This window comes from Myripristis murdjan, chromosome 12 (genome assembly GCF_902150065.1).
Source record: "Myripristis murdjan chromosome 12, fMyrMur1.1, whole genome shotgun sequence".
Lineage (NCBI taxonomy): Eukaryota > Metazoa > Chordata > Actinopteri > Holocentriformes > Holocentridae > Myripristis > Myripristis murdjan.
The window spans coordinates 13,936,180-13,956,929 of NC_043991.1; the positions used below are offsets into that span (position 1 = coordinate 13,936,180).

At 40.3% G+C, this 20,750-nt stretch overlaps 1 protein-coding gene across 2 annotated transcripts in view; it reads left to right on the forward strand.

Moving 5' to 3' along the window:
• Nucleotides 1-1,267: 1,267 nt before the first annotated feature.
• The window catches only part of nnt (nicotinamide nucleotide transhydrogenase), a 50,673-nt gene continuing 31,190 nt past the window's right edge, over nucleotides 1,268-20,750 (forward strand). Inside the window, exons 1-11 of one of the 2 annotated variants that reach the window (XM_030065229.1) lie at nucleotides 1,268-1,343; nucleotides 3,880-4,093; nucleotides 10,893-11,122; nucleotides 12,318-12,535; nucleotides 12,852-12,939; nucleotides 13,067-13,155; nucleotides 14,895-15,082; nucleotides 15,462-15,595; nucleotides 16,402-16,593; nucleotides 19,044-19,197; nucleotides 20,515-20,676. In XM_030065229.1, the coding sequence (XP_029921089.1) occupies nucleotides 3,940-4,093; nucleotides 10,893-11,122; nucleotides 12,318-12,535; nucleotides 12,852-12,939; nucleotides 13,067-13,155; nucleotides 14,895-15,082; nucleotides 15,462-15,595; nucleotides 16,402-16,593; nucleotides 19,044-19,197; nucleotides 20,515-20,676 (1,609 nt within the window). In that variant the 5' untranslated portion in view covers nucleotides 1,268-1,343; nucleotides 3,880-3,939. Of the gene's footprint in view, nucleotides 1,344-3,879; nucleotides 4,094-10,892; nucleotides 11,123-12,317; nucleotides 12,536-12,851; nucleotides 12,940-13,066; nucleotides 13,156-14,894; nucleotides 15,083-15,461; nucleotides 15,596-16,401; nucleotides 16,594-19,043; nucleotides 19,198-20,514; nucleotides 20,677-20,750 lie in introns of those variants that run through there. The other variant, XM_030065230.1, reaches the window with a different exon arrangement.

Sequence of the window (20,750 nt, forward strand, 5' to 3'; positions counted from 1 at the left end):
TATGGGGAAATATACAGCCTTCTCCTACCGCAGGCTTCCCCTCTCTACTCTTCATCAGCGGTCAGCACTTCTCTAACCTCCCTGCTGCCAACATTTAGCCATCAGGGGTTGGCACAAGTGGCATCCTCACCAAAACTCTGTGCACATCAATCCATGGTGGTCACTGGGGACACCGAGCCACCAGCCATGGGGGAATCTCTGGTAGCTCTTAGTTACTTTAGAGGCAGCTGTGTTCAACAGACGCCCCCCATACATACCTATGTATTAACACCATGAACCTATGCATGTAAAACACGTGAATAAAACTTGAGCTTGCACACAAAAATGTAATGTGCAATGTAACAAACTGGACACAGTGTATTTACACATGTACATAATATTCATTTGAAATAAGTGACACTAAATAGCCCATAGGAGTATGTGAAAATATCCACTATGTTGTTTTTACATTGAAAAAGATTTTTTCAGCAGTGAGGCCAAAAGAATGCTATTGATTAAAAGATGAGGACTAAGAGGCCAAAAAGCATTCAACCAACAAACAAAAGACTTTGACTTGGGTCTTAAGCAACAATAGAGTATTTTAACTTAAAATATATCAGTCTGGCATGGAAATTGCACTGCTGCAGATCTGGCTGTTAGGTTTTTAAATGAATCTCCAAAGCAAGCAAGTATTTCATCAGTTTTATTGACTCACATTAACACTTTTTATGCAACTTACTCAATTAAACATTGCACTATTTAACCACTTTTATGGTAGTCTGATGATGATGTCGTTGCACCGTGCACTGACGATACAGCTGACTTTAATTGCAGTTGTGTTTTTTTACCCACCACCAACGCAGAGCTGGAGGTGAAATGGTAAAAAAAAAAAAAAAAAAAAAACACCACTTAGTGGAAGTGTGTGGAATAATATGAGCGACACACACTGCACAGATATTGTGTAAAATAGTCCTTTATGATCGATTCATTTCCCCCATGCAATCGTGTATTTATCCGTCTATGTGGAGATTCGTCCATCTTTTCCATGCACTCAGGTTTAGTCATAATCCATTTGTGCGTGTTATGTTTAATGATATATGACATCGATCTTAAAATATGATGTATGAATATACACATTTATGTTATCACCACTTGATAATGTGAAGCAGGGGTCATTATTACCGCGGAATAAGTTAGTGATTTATGACTTTTGTGTGGCCTCGTAAATGAGACATCCCACGTCCTATGATGCGCCTCAGATGATCCAATAATATTCCTATGCCGGCCGCTTCACTTGACATCTTCCGGGTCGACACAAAGTTCGCCTGTGCTGCTCGACTCACCAAACCAGACTGCCTTCAAAGGTCAGTTGTGTTATCCTCCGCAAAGCTCTCTTTTGTGGCTTTTTCACCATGCATTCATTTCGCTGCACGTTTTGGTGTATATGTAGAAATGGGGTTGTGAGCATTTCGGCGTTGTGCACCTTGCCCTTTGTTGTTAGCTAGCCTTAGCCAGCTAGCTGAGGTTAGCTTTGCCCCGCTAGTTTTTTTTTTTTTTTTTTTTTTTTTTTTGTGTGTGTGCAGTCAATGGAGACAAAAAAAGAGAAGTGCTCCAGCTGGCAGGGGCCGCCCTCCAAACCGGGGCACAGCACAGCAGACGGTGACTGACTCAACAGTGAAGACTTACCAAAATATATGAAACATTTTGAAAAACGTAACCCAGTCCAACCAAACGGAAGCTGTTGGTTGTTTTTGAAAATATCGAGTGTGTATCATTCAGGACGCACCAGCCGGGGTTAACTTTGTGCTAGCGCTTTAGTCCTCTGCTAACCTACATTCCGCACAAACCGCAAGGTGCATCATTTGGAGCGTATTTACGATGCTGTGCGATTAACATGAGTGTTTTTTCTTGTCTGGTTTGAGCATGGATGATATTTTCGGACAGTGCACACTTCTTGGTGACGTGGTAGCTTCAGCTTTTCAGGTCTGACCCGAAATCAAAGTCACGGCTGCGTATTGTGAGGAATATCTAGATGGCACTCCTTTTAATTAAGTCCCAACCTGTTTATGAGTCAGAGCTCTGTCTGTCTATTTAAACACCACAGGATAATGCTTAACAGTCCACGGCCTGTGCTTTGTAATGAGGAAGAGGTGTTTTTTTTACAGTCGAGGTTTTCAAATTGGCCCAGTATGTCAATCTCAAGGCTATATTTATTTTGCTGTTTTTCTCATAGTGGTATTTATGCTACTTGACTTTTTAACCCAATTGTGCTGCTGTTTGCTTGGCCTCAGATAAATAGTGTCATGTTGTGGTAACTGTCCTGTCATTTGGCCTGCATTAGTGTGCACAGGACCAGGACCAGGGGCGGATATTAATATCATATATTTAGAGAAATATTCACGGTGGGCTAAATAGTGGCATGGGAATTTTGCCAGGTGGCAAAAATAAAGAATGAATGAATGAATGAATGAAATCATCACTTTTGCTAATGAGCAGATACCATAAAGTGCATGAATTCAGACCCTCTAGCTTGACTTAGTTCTGATTATTCAAATTTTCTTCAGTGCTGAAAAGTAAAAATGACCTTATTCTGGTTGTATCAGCGGTTATCTTTCTGTCACTGGTGAAATCACTCTGAAAAATGAGAAGAACGGTACCTGCTGGGTGGATTTGGATTCTCAGTCTTTCTTAGTCTTACATTTCTGAACAGAGACAACATTTTTATTTCTATTAGATTTCCCAAACTGAGTTGGCAGGTGGGATGGCAAGTCAGTTTTTTTGGGTGGCAGCTGTCACTCCATGCCACCATGGTAGATCTACCCCAGCACAGGACAGGTTTATTTGCTGGTTAAATCTAGTTTGAAATCTTCCCACACTGTTCAAGAGCACACCAGTGCCATTATCTCACCTGCACTGAAGGTTTTTCCACCTCAGGTACATTTTTGGATATTAAAGGTGAACTAAGCAGTTTCAAAGGGGAGGTCACCCCACCTTGATGTGGTAAAGAATGATTAATACCGCCCAGTTCTCAAAAGATTATAATTTAGAAATGCCTTTGGAATTCAGACCAACTTTTTTACTCCACCATAACCCAAAATATAAAACCATTTCACTCAATTGTTAATATTTTTGTGAGCATTTGACATCAAAACATTAGACTGAAGATATGCATTTAAAATTGTTCTGTTAAAGTATGTGCATTATGTCTAAATATGTCATTCATCCTACAGAACACATCAAGAAATAAGAAATTGAGAATATACAAAAAGCTGTCAGTTTCTACAGGTATAAATTATTGCACAGTTTAAATAGTGTACAGTTATGCATTCTGTTAACTCAGGCTAACCTAAGGGGTTTTATCCTTCCTCAGGCTCATACTTAATATTAGTTAGTTATTTTGCAGTAGTTAACAGTGCTGTGCCCTCCTATTTGAAACTGCGTAGTCTGCCTTTGAGCAGTAGTTACTTTTTAGAATAAAATTGTCAACATTTCTATTTTGACCTTCGTGAAATTAGGCCGAGGCTCAGACAGAGTCACACTGACAACGATGTGTGTCATGTGCTTTGTGGGTCAGACAGGTGTGCTGGAAGGTTTTTTTTCTCTGTGGAGGTGACCTGTTGCATAAACATAGATCATAAAGACTTGTGGCTGTACTCTGCCGTGGTATAGGGACACATTCCCGTGGTAATTGCAGATCCAGTTTTAGTGTGCTTACTGTATGTATTCTTGTCAATGTGATGGTAGGCGTACATGATCAGCTGATGTGGTGTGTAGATGCAGAAAAACTGTAGAAAGCCGCATATGCTTGATAGAACAGAAAAGTTAACCTACTCTGTCTCTCTCGCCTTCTCTCCCACCCCATCCTCCTTTCTGCTGTGCCATACCCCTTCCTCGTTCCAGGAGGGGTGCTGTCTGTCCAGTTGAGCTCCTCCTGGTGTGTATGTCGGGTGTGTGTGCCCCATGGCGAGCCTCCTACGTGTTGTGGTGACCAGCTGTTCGACCCCTGTGTTCACCGGGGTGTCCTGCGTGAAGCTGCAGAACGCACACGCAGTCAAATCACAGTGTTTGCGGTTTTTCAGGACCCATCAAGCCCTCGGACGATGCGCCAGTCCAGGTGAGACACAGCACACGGCAGCACACCTGTTTAACACTGGCAGCCTGAAGCTGCCTCATAACAGAATCACAGGATCTGTGTACGGAAAGCTTTTAATGCTACTACCACACTTCAGCTTAATGAGTTTATGCCTCTGCAAACTGATGGAATTGATCTTGTGTGGTTCCTGATTTCAGTATCACGGTTTACAAATCTGTGTGCATGGATCTGTAATTTGCGGCCATGGACTAGACAAAGACAAACAGAGAAAGTAATTAATAAAAGGGATCACAAGGTAAGCATTATCAGCATCCATAATCAGGCTTCAACTCATCTACCATCCTGACAGTGGCATACACAGTAAACTCAATCATCACCCCTGTATCAAAATGTTAGCATCACCAGGGCAAGTACCACTGAACACCTGCTCATCTACCATCCACACATTCAAGCACCACACTACTCCATCACCGTTCCCATCTAGTTAGGTTCCTTCTCACACTCCCATCCCCATCCGTTGGATAAACATCATCACATAACATCATTAGTAATCAGTAAGCAGTGCTTTTCACATATCATCTCCCTTATAAAATTATTTACGCCCACTTGGTCAGGCACATGTCACAAAGAAAATAACAAAAGCCATCTAAAAAAAAAAAAAAAAAGAAAAGAAAGGGGCAGGATAATAACATCTTCAATACATTATCACATTATTGTCAACTTCTCCTTAGTTAACTATTCAAAATTGTATTCAGGTAAGGGCCCCCTATTTTCCAAATGACCTCTTGCTTGTTATTCAGTTTAAAAGGGGGCGCCATCATTTTGACTGCCTGGCCAAGTGGGAGACACTGTTTACATCAGCAGAAGCCCTACGTGTATTCCACCAGGCTCCAGGTTAAGCCATCTTCCAACCTACCCTGGTGGTCAGTCATACAAAGACACTGAAACACATGTTACATAGGTTTAATTCACATGTAAAGTACACATTTACATTTACATGTATCATTGGACATTAGGTGGAACACAAATGATATAAGCACAGAAAATGCACAGAAAATGTTCATGTACTTAAATCCTAAATTTGAAGTTGCAAGAAAAAAGCGCAAGTCACTCGTTTCATTAGTGGCATGTACGAGCTGCAAACCTAGTAATGTATTCACCCAAGTTGAATCTATTTTTGCAGTAGACCTCTGCGAAAACAGCGTGCTGCTATTGTAATCAGTCAGATGTAAACAGTCCACTTGGAATTAATCATTGTGGTTCAGTGTCACAGAGTGTCACAGCTGATAACCAGTGATAGCTGTGTGGTCCACTCTGTCCCTCTTTTTATCATCTTTAAAATGGACTGTCCACTGTTTCCCTAGAAGGTTTTTAGTGGTGATTGGTGAAGTATCAATTTTGGTGGGGCAGGCGCTTGAAGTTTATTTTTTTCAACAATACGTACATAAACACAAGGTTAATACCTAAAGCCTCTGATTTTATTTATCTACATTTTACGACCTGCAGGCTATTTGGTTATTCAGACTTTGTGGGTTAATCCAATTTACAGAACAATATATTTACTGATGGTAGACAGATGAATGGATGGATTTTTTTTGAGAACTCAACACTGCACAGAAAGACTTGCTGCTTGATTTACGCTTTGAAGTGCACGTGTCAACCTGAGGGAAGCAGTCGGTGAACAACGTCGTTTCGCGAGTGCGAAGCTGAAGTGACACTTGTGGTCTGGACACAGTATAATCTTCCAGTTACAGAATGATTGCATATGATTATTATGGCAAGATTTTGTGGTGGGAAGCCCCTCCTATAGTGGGGTGCCTCCTGCTGCCTGTGGTAGGGAAAACACTGGAATTACAGAAGTAGTAGACCCATATGAGCAGAGACTTTGAATTTACCAGACCGGCCTTCTTGTTTGCATCAGCTGACTGGTGTCTTAAAGCGGCAGGCACCTGGTATTGAAAAACAATCCCTGGGCAGTTCCTGCACAGTTATCTTTCTATGATACATCAGCTGTCAGGACCATGGTCTATGTAAGATCTTGCATCGAGTGATTAAAAGTCTGGAGGCATTCCTAACATGATAAATCAGGCACTGTGACGAAACTATGCAGCACTGATAGTCACACAATCATTGACCAAGCTTAGGCATTCAGCAAATGATGCCATTAGTTTCTTTGGCAGAACAACTATGATATTCATTACATTATTCTTGCCATTCATGGTGACAGGCTGTACATACAGTAAAACTGGCTTTGTGAAGTAAATATGACATGTTGATGGCATACCAGGTCCCCTGATATAGGTGTACACTGTCACACACTTGGACCAAGCCCATACTAAACAGTAAAAGACAAGGTGGAAATGTTAATCATTTATTCATTTAGTTTTTCATTCAATTTTTGTTTGCTACTACTCTTCACCCACTTACTCCTTTTCAGGGTCACAGGGGGTGAGTGGATCCCTCCAAACACTGCCGTTGGTGCTGAGAAAAGAGAAATCCACTGCTCTCAGGCAACATGACAAATGCAGAAAAATTAAGAGATTTATTAACTTGCCCCCAGAGTTTGGCCTTTAGCTCCAATTTTTCCATTAATTCAGGGTGTCACAGTTGTCCCACCTGTGTTTGCTGCTGGTCCCAAGGTCATGTCGCAGATAGTTGAGCCCCTGTGCCCTTAGTCTATCAACAGCTGCAACCAGATGGTAGAAGGTGTGCGTGTGTGCTGTGAAAACCAGTGTTAACCAGCTGCAGGTGCATTATGCCTGCATATCCTGGGTCCATGTTTGTGCTGATGGCGACCTAGCTTGTGATGTCCATGAATGACATTCCTACCGGTCAGCCTGCTCCAGTTGCAGCTGGCAGTGTCTATTCTTGACAGAGTATCAGCTGGCAGGCTGGTAGGCCTGAGGGAGCGCAGACAGGTGGAGAGGAGGAACACTTTGCACACATTTCGTATTTGGGATGTGTTAAGTCATCTACACAACTAAATGCTGCCTGTCCTCTGAGTCGGCACCAGAAAAACTGGTTGTTGAAAGGATTTATTTTGTTTTTAAATGTTTTTAAATTTGTATTTATATGTTGTCACTTTCAATAATTTTGTTCCCACACTTTATTAAATTAATTAATAGTTTTATTAAATTATTCCTTGTTTTACCCATAATAAAACACAACCCTGCTATATACCCTACTTTTTTCCTTGACTGCCACTGTGGGCAAAACAGTGATCTTGCAACCACATCTGAAAAAAAAATAAAAACAAAAGAAGACCTCCACTTTTCAGCAGCATTTCAAATATATTTGCATGACATAAATATGCAAAAGTTGTGTATTCACATGAGATGAAAATGCTCGTCTGAAAGTGGTGCTCGTATTGGTGGGAGTCTGAAGGCGAAATTTCACTTAGCGTTTGGTCTGAACATGACATTTGGGAACTTGGACTTGACACAATGACAGTTCTATCTTTAAACTAGATATTGAGGCTTACAGTTTGTCATGTCACTGTTTTCTTGTGTCAGTTTACAGACCAGCAGTTGTGAGACATGTACACAGACATGTAAAATTTAAACACAAGATAACCATTTTCTCTATAGGCCAGTGTGTGTCCTTTTTAGCTCACATGGTCATGTTGCATTGAATTGGTTTGTCAGGGGTTTACTAATGTTTCCGTACAACTTTTGGTGGTCCTCATTTTCATCCTAAATGCCACTTCATTTTTGCATAGTAATAAGACAACAACTCTTTGAATAAAATGCTTTTGTTAATGTCAAGCCATATGACAACTACAGTGTTAAGGATGTAGGCTTGAGCCGGGTGGTAAAGCTGAACTCAACATCACGATACTGTTAAGATTTTTTGAAATAATTGCAGAACATGTTAATGAGTAATCAGGTGAATGGTAATGTAAGGTGTGATGTCAAACAAAACTCAAATTTTCCAATATGATCCCCTAAAATGTTTCATATCTACAGTTTTTGAAGAAAAAATGAATTTGTTACCAACAGATTAGACAGCAGAGTTGTGTTTCATGAGACCCCAAAATCACCATATTGTCACTATATGATTCTACGGGAAGATAATAAACAATAACACTGAATTGTCACCAAGCCTGAAAGTAGTACATATATGAACATTAGCCATATTAAGTGCAAATAAAAACAATCGTGCTGTTTACTGTAGCTAAAATGATCTTTCTTCCAGTTGTTGCAGTATGTAGTACACTAGTATTGCTTAAGTTCAGTTCATAAATTTCTGTAGTTCCAAACTTTTAAACGTAAGTTGCTGGAGGACAAGGGCCTTGCAGTAAGCCCAGCATGTTGAGAGGAGTTACAGCTTGTCGTGAGCCTGTGTGTTTATCTATGGAAGAGACAGCGGGACAGGCCTGCAGTGGAATTTTCCATAAGAGCGGATACCACATGTGACCTGTCTGTCACCCGCACACCAGAGATGCATGGCAACACCGAGACACTGCTGTGACTTTTTTTCCCCAGTTAATGTGTTCTGTGTTTCCATCCTTATCACCACAGCTTTGTTTTTGTTACTCATTTGTCTGTCTTTCCAACTTTGCACCTGACTTTAGTTCTTTTTTTCTGCATCCCCAGCTAGTCCCTGTTCTCAAACATCTTGGCCTCCATACTAGAAGTCTTGTCCCTTTACATTCCAGTCTGCACAAATCTCACTATTCTTACCCTTAGCTAAAATATACATGGCTCCCTGTGAATTTTAATGAAGAAGGGGTTGTTAATGAATAAGTCCTTGTTGGCTATGTATTATTTGACATTGACCAGGTCAGTCTCTGTTGAAAGGGCTGTGCATATACTGTATTTATGGTAAACACAGTTTCCTCTCCACTCACTGTTTTGTCATTCAAGGAGTTTCTCCTTGAACCTGCTGAGTCATCTGTAGCAGGGATTTTTAAACCTATCCATGGTCTGGAGCCAAAGGTTGACTGTCATTGAGCCACGGACCCCCATCTGAAGTGATTTTGCCTTGGGGACCCTGATAAGAAAAGGGTTTTTTGTTTGTATTAAATTGTTTTGCTGCCAGTCTTGAACACTGAAAAAATGATAATAGGTGAGATTACAACATCCTGTTAAAACAGTCACTCTTTTTTTTTGTGACAGTTTCTCGTGACTTAATTAATAGTAAAAGTAACTCTTTGAAACCTGAGTAAATGCACTTGATTTCTTTCAAAAACCTGGGGAAAAAAAGTTGCTTAGCCAATTTGAAAGAAAGTGGAGCGTTAATAAAAAAAAAAAAAAAAAAACATTAGGGGTTTTTATGATTTCATCCCAGCTGCATTTAATGGCTGATGAGCTGGAGGTCAGAGCCCTGCGGTCCTCTGCACGCCTGCTGGTTGGTCCAAATACTCGTTTGGCAACAAATTTGGCTGAGTGTTTGTTGTCAAAGCTCCCAAACTGAGTAACGTCTTGCCAGAACACCTCAGGCTTGCCAGATCTGCATCATCCTCTAAATAAAAGCTTTCTAATACAGGAAAGCCTTTTTCACAATGTTCATTCTTATGCCCCTTTTCATCCCTGTTCATTTTTATTTTTCTCTCATATGCTGTCTCTGTTTCTATTTTATCCATGCCTGTGTTCATTCCTCCATTTTATTTATTTGTTTTGGAAAATATTTTGGGGCATTTTTTTTTTTCAAAAGCACAATATAAGTAAACTATTTTTGACGATTTTTTTAAGATTTAGTTCATTTACACAGTAGAACAAAAGGGCAGAACAAAACAACAAATGAAAAAAGCTAGTTTTGCAGGTGAGATTAAAAAAAACAAAAAAACAACAGTCTTATAGAAATAATAGCACCTCAAAAAACAGAAGCGAGTACAAACATCAAATAATCAACAAATGTTAACAGATAAGCAAATGAAGTAAAAAGCCAGCAAAGCTATAGAAGTTTATAATATTATTATACAGTAGTCATATCATTTCCATGTACTGCACAACAATACATGCAATCAGGAGTGGCAGAGAAAGTTTTCTTCACTGAAGGTGTGACCTTAGTTTATTACACAGATAGTAACTGTCAAAGGTCTTTATGGTCTTGTAATCTCTTCGGACTTCTTCTACAATCATAAACTCTGTTGAACCTGGATCATAAAGGAGGGAAGCTGCTCTGTCTAAATGAATCACTGTTACCAAACCATGAATAAATTAACAAAATATCACAGGGTAGGTAACACTTTAATCATCAAAGGTGTTTGTGTGAGTGTGTGTGTGGGGATTTTATTTTCTTTGAACACACAGGAATACAGAAATCCATTCACATATCCTCATCCCCTGATGATGATGATGATGATGATGATGATTATGTTGATAGTTACTGGGCATTGCAGTACAACAATAACAGAAGACACATTCTCTTAACAATGCACTTGTGTTATACTGCAATAGGGAATGGAAAAAAATATGTTTTTGTATCCTTTTAGAACTGGTAAATAACACAATTATTGTAACTTGAATAATTAACCAGAAACCTTTCAGAGTTTTGCTCTCCTAGGATGGCAACAGAACATGCTAACTGACTTGCATTGATTCTCAACAACCTTTCCATAATCAAAGCCCTAACAAAGTAGCAAAGTTATACCTAACCCTAACCTTAACCAATAAGGTAAGATGACCACCCAAAATGTGAAACATTCCGTCAACATCCTAGGAAAAAAAATTGTCATGGAGGACAGCACTGAAGACACCACTTTGCCCATAATCAACATGAAAACATGTCACATGAAAGTCAAAATATATCAACAGTACTAAACAAAAGCTGATGAAGGAGTAACAACTGTAATCCTGTGTTGTCCCTTTTTTTCCAGGTATTCCATACAAACAACTTACAGTCGGCGTTCCTAAGGAAATTTTCCAGAATGAACGTCGTGTGGCGCTGTCTCCAGCCGGCGTCCAGGCACTCATCAAACAGGGTTTCAACGTCGTCGTGGAGTCTGGAGCTGGGGAGTTCTCCAAGTTCCCAGACGAGCAGTATGCCCAGGCCGGAGCGACAATTAAAGATGCTAAAGATGTCTTGGCATCTGATGTGCTGGTTAAGGTGAGGTTATAGGGATGTGAGAGGAAGGAGGAAAATGGGGGAAATTAATTGAAAAGTTGGCCAGGCTTGAGCAGGTTGGGTCACTGAATCTGGAAGAGAGAGATGGGAGGAAAACGTGGAAGAGTACGGAAATGGAGAAGGTTTGAGTGACAGGGCTAAGGAGAACAGGTGGATGATGAAAGGTGTGTCCTTGCCAGAGCAGTAATTGCTAATATTAAAGACATCCTGTTATCTGATGGTTTGGTTAAGACTGGGAAACAGTTACAAGGGATAATTGGAGGAAGGACAAGGAAGGAATGAAAGGGAGGAGAGAGGTAATGATGCAGACAGGGTGGGCCAGTGATTTGGAAATGGCAGATGTCTTTGACATCTGGTGTACGGCCTAAGGTAGCAGGTGGAATAGGGAGAGACAGAAGGAAGGAGAACTGGAAGGAGGGAAATTACAACTCCCAGGCCACAGCAACTATTAAAGATGTTAAGGATGTTTAAACATCAGAGCATCAGGCATGTCAGCCAATGTAGGAAACAGTGGTTGGAAGAAAAGAGAGGTAAATCAATGAAAAGCAGGGTGTTGCTAAAGAAGACCTGATGCCCAGAAGACTTCTTTTCTTGATTTAAGGTCAAGCAAGTGATTAAAAGACAAGACAGAAGTCAGGGTTGGGTGAGAAATTGATTAAATTGATGAATTTGAATTCAGGTTATGATGTTGTAACAGCCACCAAGTTCTCTGTCAAACAGGCCCCAATTCTCACCTCTACACAAAGTGTGCAATCCCAGAAACACATGAGCAGATCACCAGTCACATGATCATGCCTGCAAAGACTCCCATCAGTTAGTAGTAGTGCTAAGCCTCGAAAAGCCTTGAACACATTAATGATACATTCAGGCCGGTGAAATCCATTAAAGATTTGCATTTTAGTGAAGAAAAAGTCCTGGCCTCTGACACACTCAGTGCTCCATGAAATCTCATGAAGTGGTATTACAGTTCAAGTATTACAGATTTACTCACTGGCTCTGTGATATAAATGTGGTAGCCATGTAACTTAACATCATTATCAGTGTTTCTCTCTTTTTCATTCTCTGTCTCTCATACTGAGGCTGTAAAGATTCATTAAAACAGTCTACTCTTTCCTTTTTATGCTCCTGTTGTGACTCCTACACTTACCTCTGCTCATATGAACTTAATTCCCTGCAGGTGCGAGCTCCCATGTTCAACCCTACATTAGGAGCTCACGAGGTGGACTTGATGAAGGAGGCAGCCACCTTGGTCAGTTTCATCTACCCAGCGCAGAACCCTGAGCTGATGGAGTTGCTGTCGCAGAAGAAGGCCACTGTCCTGGCTATGGACCAAGTGCCCAGGGTCACCATTGCCCAGGGATATGATGCACTGAGCTCTATGGCAAACATTGCAGGGTAAATGTAGACACACGCTGAAGGTTGACACTGCTATGAAAGCAGGGACACAAAGATACATAAAACCGCAGCATTAGATGTACATGCATACTTAAATACATATAGAGCATGTGTGCCTCTCAGCTCTGTTCCTGTTGTGTTCTGTCAATCTATCTTGTAATTTGTTTTTATTTATGTCAGTGTGAGCATGACTCATTTTGTATTTTACAGGTATATGCAAGTATAAATGTGTCCCTATTTACTGATTTTGAATTAACTGAAATTTTCGTTCTCTTAATCATTTATCTCTCTTCCCCTTTGATTTGTGCCTGTTCAGGTACAAGGCAGTGTTGCTGGCAGCCAACAGCTTTGGTCGCTTTTTCACTGGACAGATCACTGCAGCTGGGAAGGTGCCCCCAGCAAAGGTGTGTTTTTGTGTGTGTTTGTTTCTGTAGTGTGAATGCATGCAATGCCAGTTTAAAAAATGTAACATACATGTGTTTGACACAAATTTTTAAGGTGTATATGTATGTGTATGTGAATATCCTATAGGTCCTGATCATTGGAGGTGGAGTGGCTGGATTGGCAGCAGCTGGCACTGCCAGGGCCATGGGAGCCATTGTCCGAGGCTTTGATACCAGGTATAGTTTCTTATTAATGCGAATTGCATATGGAATTACAGAATATTAGCTCTAAAGCGTCGACAAACCCAGTTATAAATGTGAGTATTATCTTCATCATCCATTCTGAAAGTCACTAACTGTAATAAAACTTGACTTTTATGGGCTGCATTTTTGACAGTAATACATTCCAGCTGTAATGTTATGGTTGCAACTCTGGTCAGACCAACCAACTACAGAAAATGAAAAATATCTTCCTTGTTGGAACTAGCACTGCAGCAATATGATAGCAGATGTTTTCCAAGCTAATGTTGCCTTAAAGCTCATTTGCTAAACTTTTTGAGGCCTTTGCTCAACCTTGCCTCTTCTTGTCTTCCCATATCAGCATTGCCAGATGGGAATCACTAATCCATCTTACCAGAGGCTTAAAGTGATCATGTTTTGCTAAAAAATTATCATACAAGATTAAATAAACAGCAGCTCTAGGCGTAAATGTATAATTTCACACCAATAAATAACTAAATAAATAAATAATTGTGTTTAACACTGTCTACTCACATACTCTAGCTAGTTACAATAAGGGGAGGAGAGATTAAATTTTCTGGCAGCATAAGTTCTGATGTGTGGAGTGATGTGCTCTCGGTCCCGTGGACGTATGCAGGTCATGCAGCATCAAGGGTAAATGATGGGCTGCATACTTGAGAGATATGTTTTTGAGTTTTTTCCATCCAAACACAGATGTGGGATTGGATTTCGCTCACACCATTTGTTAATGTCAAATGTTAAATGTCAAAAATGTCCCTGAATCAGAAATTAGAATTACTATAAATTTGCCCACTTTTTTGTATGATTTATTGTACATATAATTTGAGAAATACTGTACAAATATGATAATTGCCTTACAGATGGCAACGCTCTCTCTTGTAATTAATGGTGTGCTGTGTTAACGGGCTAACAGTTATTTGAAGTATGAAAGCGCAGGATAGCAGGTGCAGTTTAAGAATCAGCCAAACGAGGCCAAGAGAAATAAAAACTGAGATCGGGTTCTGATTGGATTTCCACACTCGTTCATGTGAAAGTAACTTTTAATCCCCAGCAAAACCAAAGCCTCTCTCTGCATGGAAAGGTCAATGTGACAATCCCCAATGGTGTAGACAAGCCAATTCTGTGTCAGCAAGGATGTTAGCGTGTAGATAGCCATGTGACTTCTTGCTTTTTTTTTTTTTTTTTTTTGCTAGTTCTGCACCCATACAGCGTACTGGTGTAAATTGTAATTTTTTTTGTCCTGTGAAACAAATACTAAGTCTTTTATTCAGACCTTGAAAAGGATGGTTTGTTCACCAGACCATACAGATGGTAATGATGAGACTCAAAATTTTTTTCCTTCCACCACTAGATGACAGCAGCAGTATGTTTTTGATTGAAGTGATGGCCGAGAAAGGCAAAGAAAGGAAAGGTGGATTAAACTTTCTAACTATTAGGCTGCATTTATAATTTCCTCAGTTTTCTTGTTATTTTTAGCGGTGTCTACCCACTGTTTATGTATCTTACATTTTTATACAGCTTATGGCTATCTGCCGTCTGTTCATGCAGTTCTTATGACATTAAACTGTTTTACCAGTGTTTCCCTTCTGCTGAAAATCTGAGAGAATGGAGATTTTTAGTCTGACATGTGGCATGTGTCCTCATGCAGTGTAAGATGTTTCCTACTGGCTCGCCAAGAAAACACCTCTGATGCCTCTGTGTTCTCCCTCTCCCAGAGCTGCAGCATTGGAGCAGTTCAAGTCGCTGGGCGCAGAGCCCCTGGAGGTGGACGTGAAGGAGTCAGGAGAGGGCCAGGGAGGCTATGCCAAGGAAATGTCGAAGGAGTTTATTGAGGCGGAGATGAAGCTGTTCGCCAAACAGTGTCTGGATGTGGACATTCTCATCAGCACTGCTCTAATCCCAGGTATGAACAGAAACACTGACACAGGCACACAGCCATACGCATTCACATTGACATTGATGTGAAGGTGAATTCCCAAAAATGCAAGGTGAAGGAAACACTCGTCTGTTATATAGACTGCTCATATAATGACATGAGCATACAAATTTGCTAAAGTCAAAAGTTAAATCTATCATTTACAGTAGCTCATGGTAGTACTTAATGTGAGTGGTGTGCACATTTTGTTGATGTCCCAGTGGTGGTCAGTGCTGATATTGTGGTCATGTTTAGCCTTTTGTTTTGAACTGGAATTTGATAATGAAGTGAGAAATGTCATACCCAGAATTGGCTGTCAGCTTACACACAATTTGCTGATGTCTTTGTTTACATGTTGTTATTGTAGGTAGACGAGCCCCTGTCCTCATCACTAAACCAATGGTTGAGAGCATGAAAGACGGGTCAGTGGTGGTGGACTTGGCAGCTGAAGCTGGAGGAAACATTGAGACCACAACACCTGGGGAGCTGTCAGTGCACAAGGTACACACATAAATGCACATACTATACACATATGCATCTTTACTGAATAATACATATCTCTGGAAAAGGTTTGTGTGATGGGATATGTGTCTGGTTAGGCCTGGCTGTCTGCCCACCTGTTGCAGCATGCTTTTTTTTTTTTTTTACTACCGGTGTACAAGAATTGTATTTAATTGAGTGCACATGTACATGCACTTAATGCTACTTTGCGTGTGCTAGTCTTCAGTAGCCATGTGCCATGTTACACGGAAAATGTCAAAGGTCTTTAAATGATGTACATCAGGCGGAAATATGGCAAAAGGATTTATGAAAAAAAGAGTGTATTGTAGCAGGCAGTCTGTCCCTCTGCCATTTTGCCTCCGCTTCTGCAAGTCTGGTTTTTACATTATTCTTACTAACAGGATGTAACATTAACTCACAAGGAAAGGCAGCGCTAGGGTACAAGGAGTGTGACATGCTGTTGCATTTAGTCCACTACTCTGGCACCTGTGATGCCTTTTCCATAGTTTCATTTTTCACAAGTTTTTGTTGGGTGATCACTCTGTTTCCCTATGCAAGCACTGCAGAGGAACCGTGTAGCTCTGTGCTTGCAGTTTCTATTAATCTGTGCCTCAGACTTCTTACACTCTTACAGAATACATTTTGGTGGGTTTATGCCTGATGATATGATGGGCCAAGTGTGTGTGGTCTGTTTGTTTCAGGGTAGCCACCACTGTTTAACTCTATAATCACCATTAAGCTGATCAAAGCAATCTGAATCGTCAGTAATTGTTACTAGTTCATAATTATTGTCTTATTTGTCATAGGGAGTGACCCATATTGGCTTCACAGACCTGCCCAGCCGTCTGCCTACTCAGTCCAGCACTCTGTACTCCAACAACATCACTAAGTTGATCAGGGCAATCAGCCCCGGCAAGGAGAATTTTTACTTTGATGTGAAGGACGAGTTTGACTATGGAACCATGGACCACGTCGTCAGGGGATCTATTGTCATGCAGGTATGAAGTCTCAGGCAACAGACATGCATAAAAAACAGATTGTACTTTGGAAAAGAAGCCACAGAATCAAGGAGAAAATCAACCAAAATGCCCTGCAATTGCTTATTGTAGCCACTAGATGTCATCAATGTACAGCTGACCTTTTCTGCACACTCCTTTCCGAGCATCATTTACAGTTGTACTCAACACTGGAACAGTTTTTTTTTTTTTCCCCTGCATGTTCTTATTTGTGATTGAATACCTAAAATTTGTAATAGATTTGCAAGCATCCTGATAGAACACCTTGATTTTTATGTTAATTCTTAATGGATTACTGAAATATCTTGAAATCAAAATGTGCATATAGACTGAAGAATCTCAGAGATGTTTGCATGGTTCACCCCTTGACCTTTGCAAGTGACCTCTCCATTTAAACCAGACACAGCAAAAGCTCTCTCAGGAAATATTTTGAACTGGCTCTCACATTAGTATCAGCCAAAATTTGAACACATTGACTGAGTAATTAGTTTGGCTGACCTCTGCTGATGTAAAATGTCTTTGTCACTACAAGGTGCTTTTTTCAGACACTTTTTATCCCATTTATTTTGCTTTTGAAGTGTAACTACTCATTACATAGGACTTGAGATTTTGTATATAATTGTACTTAAAAACTGCCCATATGATAACAAATGGAAGCAAGTAGCAGATCAGTGGGAATTCGATTGCGCTGGTGATAAACTCAGTTTTTAATTACATTAGTCATCACTTTTGATTAAACTTTGGGAAATACTTCCTAAATACAAACGTGTTCTTAATGAAGAATTTTTATTCATGTATGTTTCAATTTTATTGCCAAATTTGTTGTGTACTGCTGCCTTACCTATAGCCCAATTGTATACAGGGAATAAATAAAACTTAAAAACTGAAGCAGTTCAGTTTGCTGACATGCAAAGGCTGCTAATGAAATCCTAAGAACTTAATACAAGCAAGAAATCTAAGTGTATACAGTTTGTTATAAAAATATTCCTACAAAAACTTCTTGAATATTGAAATATAAAGAGAATAGAGAAATGCCCTCGAGAGCTAAAAGAATCAGTAAAGCCTGAAAACATTCAATTTTTTTTTTTAGTTGGGATTGTCTTGACCCTTTATTGTAAAGCCAAATACTCCACAAGATATTCACGTATTATATTGCTTGCCCTGAACTTACGATGACAGGGGTCAAAGAGGCACTTGGTCACCTCTGCTGCGCTTTTCTCAGTTTACATGGTGCCTAATTTTACAGTGAGGGCGACCCACATGTGAGCAACAAGGATAAGACTTTAATCAAAAATCGGCATTATATATTTTAGGGAGATTTTTTTTTCTTAAACAAAAAGTTCTCATTAAATAGGTTCCAGATAGAAATCAGATCTGACCCAGATCTGATCATAATAACGTTCACACATGGCATCATCATTTATGAATACTGCTGAAATGCAGATATTCATTATTGACCATTATATGACCATTAGTTTACTTACTTTGATCTTGACAGCATGGTCTAATGTTACACAGATTTATGTACACAGCAGAGGTCATTGTAAACCATCAGTTAATGAAAACTGGAAATAAAAGCAGAGATAAAGTTTGCTCTTAACAAGTGTAGTTGATATTGTTGATGTAGTTAATGACACCCGAGCCCCTGACCACGGCCTCTTCAGGCGTCCGTGCTGGTGGCAGCCGCCGCCGGAGGCATTAAGTTTTTGGGTTGTCCATCTGTCTGTCTTATTCTCATTAATGCAATATCTCCAGAACACCTGAAGGGAATTTCTTTAAATTTGGTGCAAACATTAAAATGGACTCGATGATGAACTGATTAGATTTGGGAGGTCAAAAGTCAAGGTCATTGTGAGCTCACGTCTGTCCCATTCTCATGAATGCAGTATCTCATGAATGCCTGGAGGGAATTTCATTACATCTGGCACAAACGTCCACTTGGGCTCAAGGTTGAACTGATTAGAATTTGGTGGTCAAAGATCAAAGGTGAAAAAGCTCTGTACTCCTGTAAAAATAGTCTCTGTGAAGAAGCATGTCTCTCCCTGGAAATTCTCTGAAATCAGACATGTCAATATAGTTATAACCTCCATTTCACCAAAAAATACACTTGATACCTTTTTATTAAATTCCTTCAAAGTCGTCTCTACAAATGTTGAGTCTGGACAGACGTGGATGTAACCTTGGACTTGACTAGTTGGCGGAGTTATACAACCTCAAGGCAGTATTTCTAGTTTGTGTTTTTCTGTGTTTTTGTTTTTACAATGATTGAATAAACTTCAGCTCATGTTCTTTTTTCTTATTATTTTTTCACTTTTACATCGTCTTATTGTACTTCTGTTCTTTCTGTCGTTTGATCTCATACCCTTTTATCTCCTTTACCCTCTGCTCTACTTCTGTGCTTCCCAATTTTGTCTTTTTGTTTGTTTCTCCAGAATGGGAAGAACTTGTTCCCTGCTCCCCAGCCTAATAATGTGCCCGTTGCAGCTCCTCCAAAACCCAAGAGTGTCCAGGAATTAGAGGCAGAGAAGGCTACACAAGTCTCTCCCTTCAGGGCTACGCTCACCACTGCTAGCATGTACACTGGAGGTGAGTTCTTAAAGGTCAGAAGACTGCAGCCCGACCCGAGCCCGACGGGACCTGATCCTGGTGGGAGATTTGGACCGGATTCTGCCTAGTTTTCTAATAAAGACATTGGGCTTGGGTTGGGCTCGGTGCATTTTTGCATAATCGTCTACAGATTTTATGTTTGACCTTGTGTATGTGGGGGCTTCAGGCCGTTTTTGTCTAATCTACATTACCTTGGTTTCTTTCAGTATATTTGCTCACGTTATCTCAGGTTCATGATGTCGGGGTCAGGTCAAATTTGGACAAAAAATGAATAACAGCTGCCGTCTTAGGATCAGGCTCGGCCTGGAGTGTCATGTCATCGGCTGATTTCAGGCGTGTATCTTAGGCCCATGCAGGGTTATTTACAGATTAACCTGAATGTAGAGACTATACACTTATCTATAATACAACTATATTTAGAGCAAAGGCAGCTAATGATTTCGACTTTCTAATAAAACTTTTGTAACTTGAAAAATTTCACTTGATCTTAGTTTTATTTTTTTTATTTTGTTTTCAACCTTTTCAACAACCTTTTTTGACTCCACAGGTTTCAAAGGCTTAACTGTCTGACAATTCCTTTATATTAGAAAATTACAAGGTTCATTCTGTCCTACATATAAATGACTGTGGTTTGGTATTAGGTCAGCATTAAGGTGAGAGTTAGGTTAAGAATCCGCCTTCAAGGTCGCTGCTGGAATGTGCACCGGAGGTGAGAAGTGAGATTACAGATTACAAGATCACACACAGACACCCTGTTAGTGTCAGGAAGTGTGCATTGTAAAACCAGTCTCATGCTGTGTGTTTGTTTGAAGTAGTGCTGTAGTGAGGGGTTCCCATGGTGCCACACACCACTTTCTGTGTCAGTGCACCACATGCAGTTAATGTGGTTCACACATTGTTTAGGTGCTGTGGTAGTTTCCTCTTTAACCCCACTACATGGCTACTGTAGCGAGCTGCTTTATTACTGCTGTCCTAAGAGAACAAGAGAAAACTCACTGAGTGTTAATTACATGCTTATCAGCTGTGTCTTTTTCACCATTAACCATACCTATCTGTTGAACACCAGAGTCAAGTGCTTACCATATCAGATAGTTTACCAAATGTACTCACAGCCAACAAAATATGGAAAGTCATTAATCATTAATCCACTAATCATGTGGTTATCTTAAATCCACTAATCATTACTACCTTGACATCAGTTTCTCAGTAAGTAAAATAACACTGGCTTGGTCGGACCCTGGTTGTAATAATATCTCTTCTCATCTCTCCTTAACTCTGCTTTTCTCTCTCTGCCAGGTCTTGCCACCCTGCTGGGTCTCGGTCTGTCAGCTCCAAATGCTGCCTTCACTCAGATGGTCACCACCTTCGGCCTGGCTGGCATCGTGGGATACCACACAGTATGGGGAGTCACTCCTGCCTTGCACTCTCCACTCATGTCTGTCACCAACGCCATCTCAGGTTAGTTGGGTGTGTATATGGGCGTGAGTTCAGATTTTACACCCATTTTAGCACACTGAGAGGTAGAATGATGG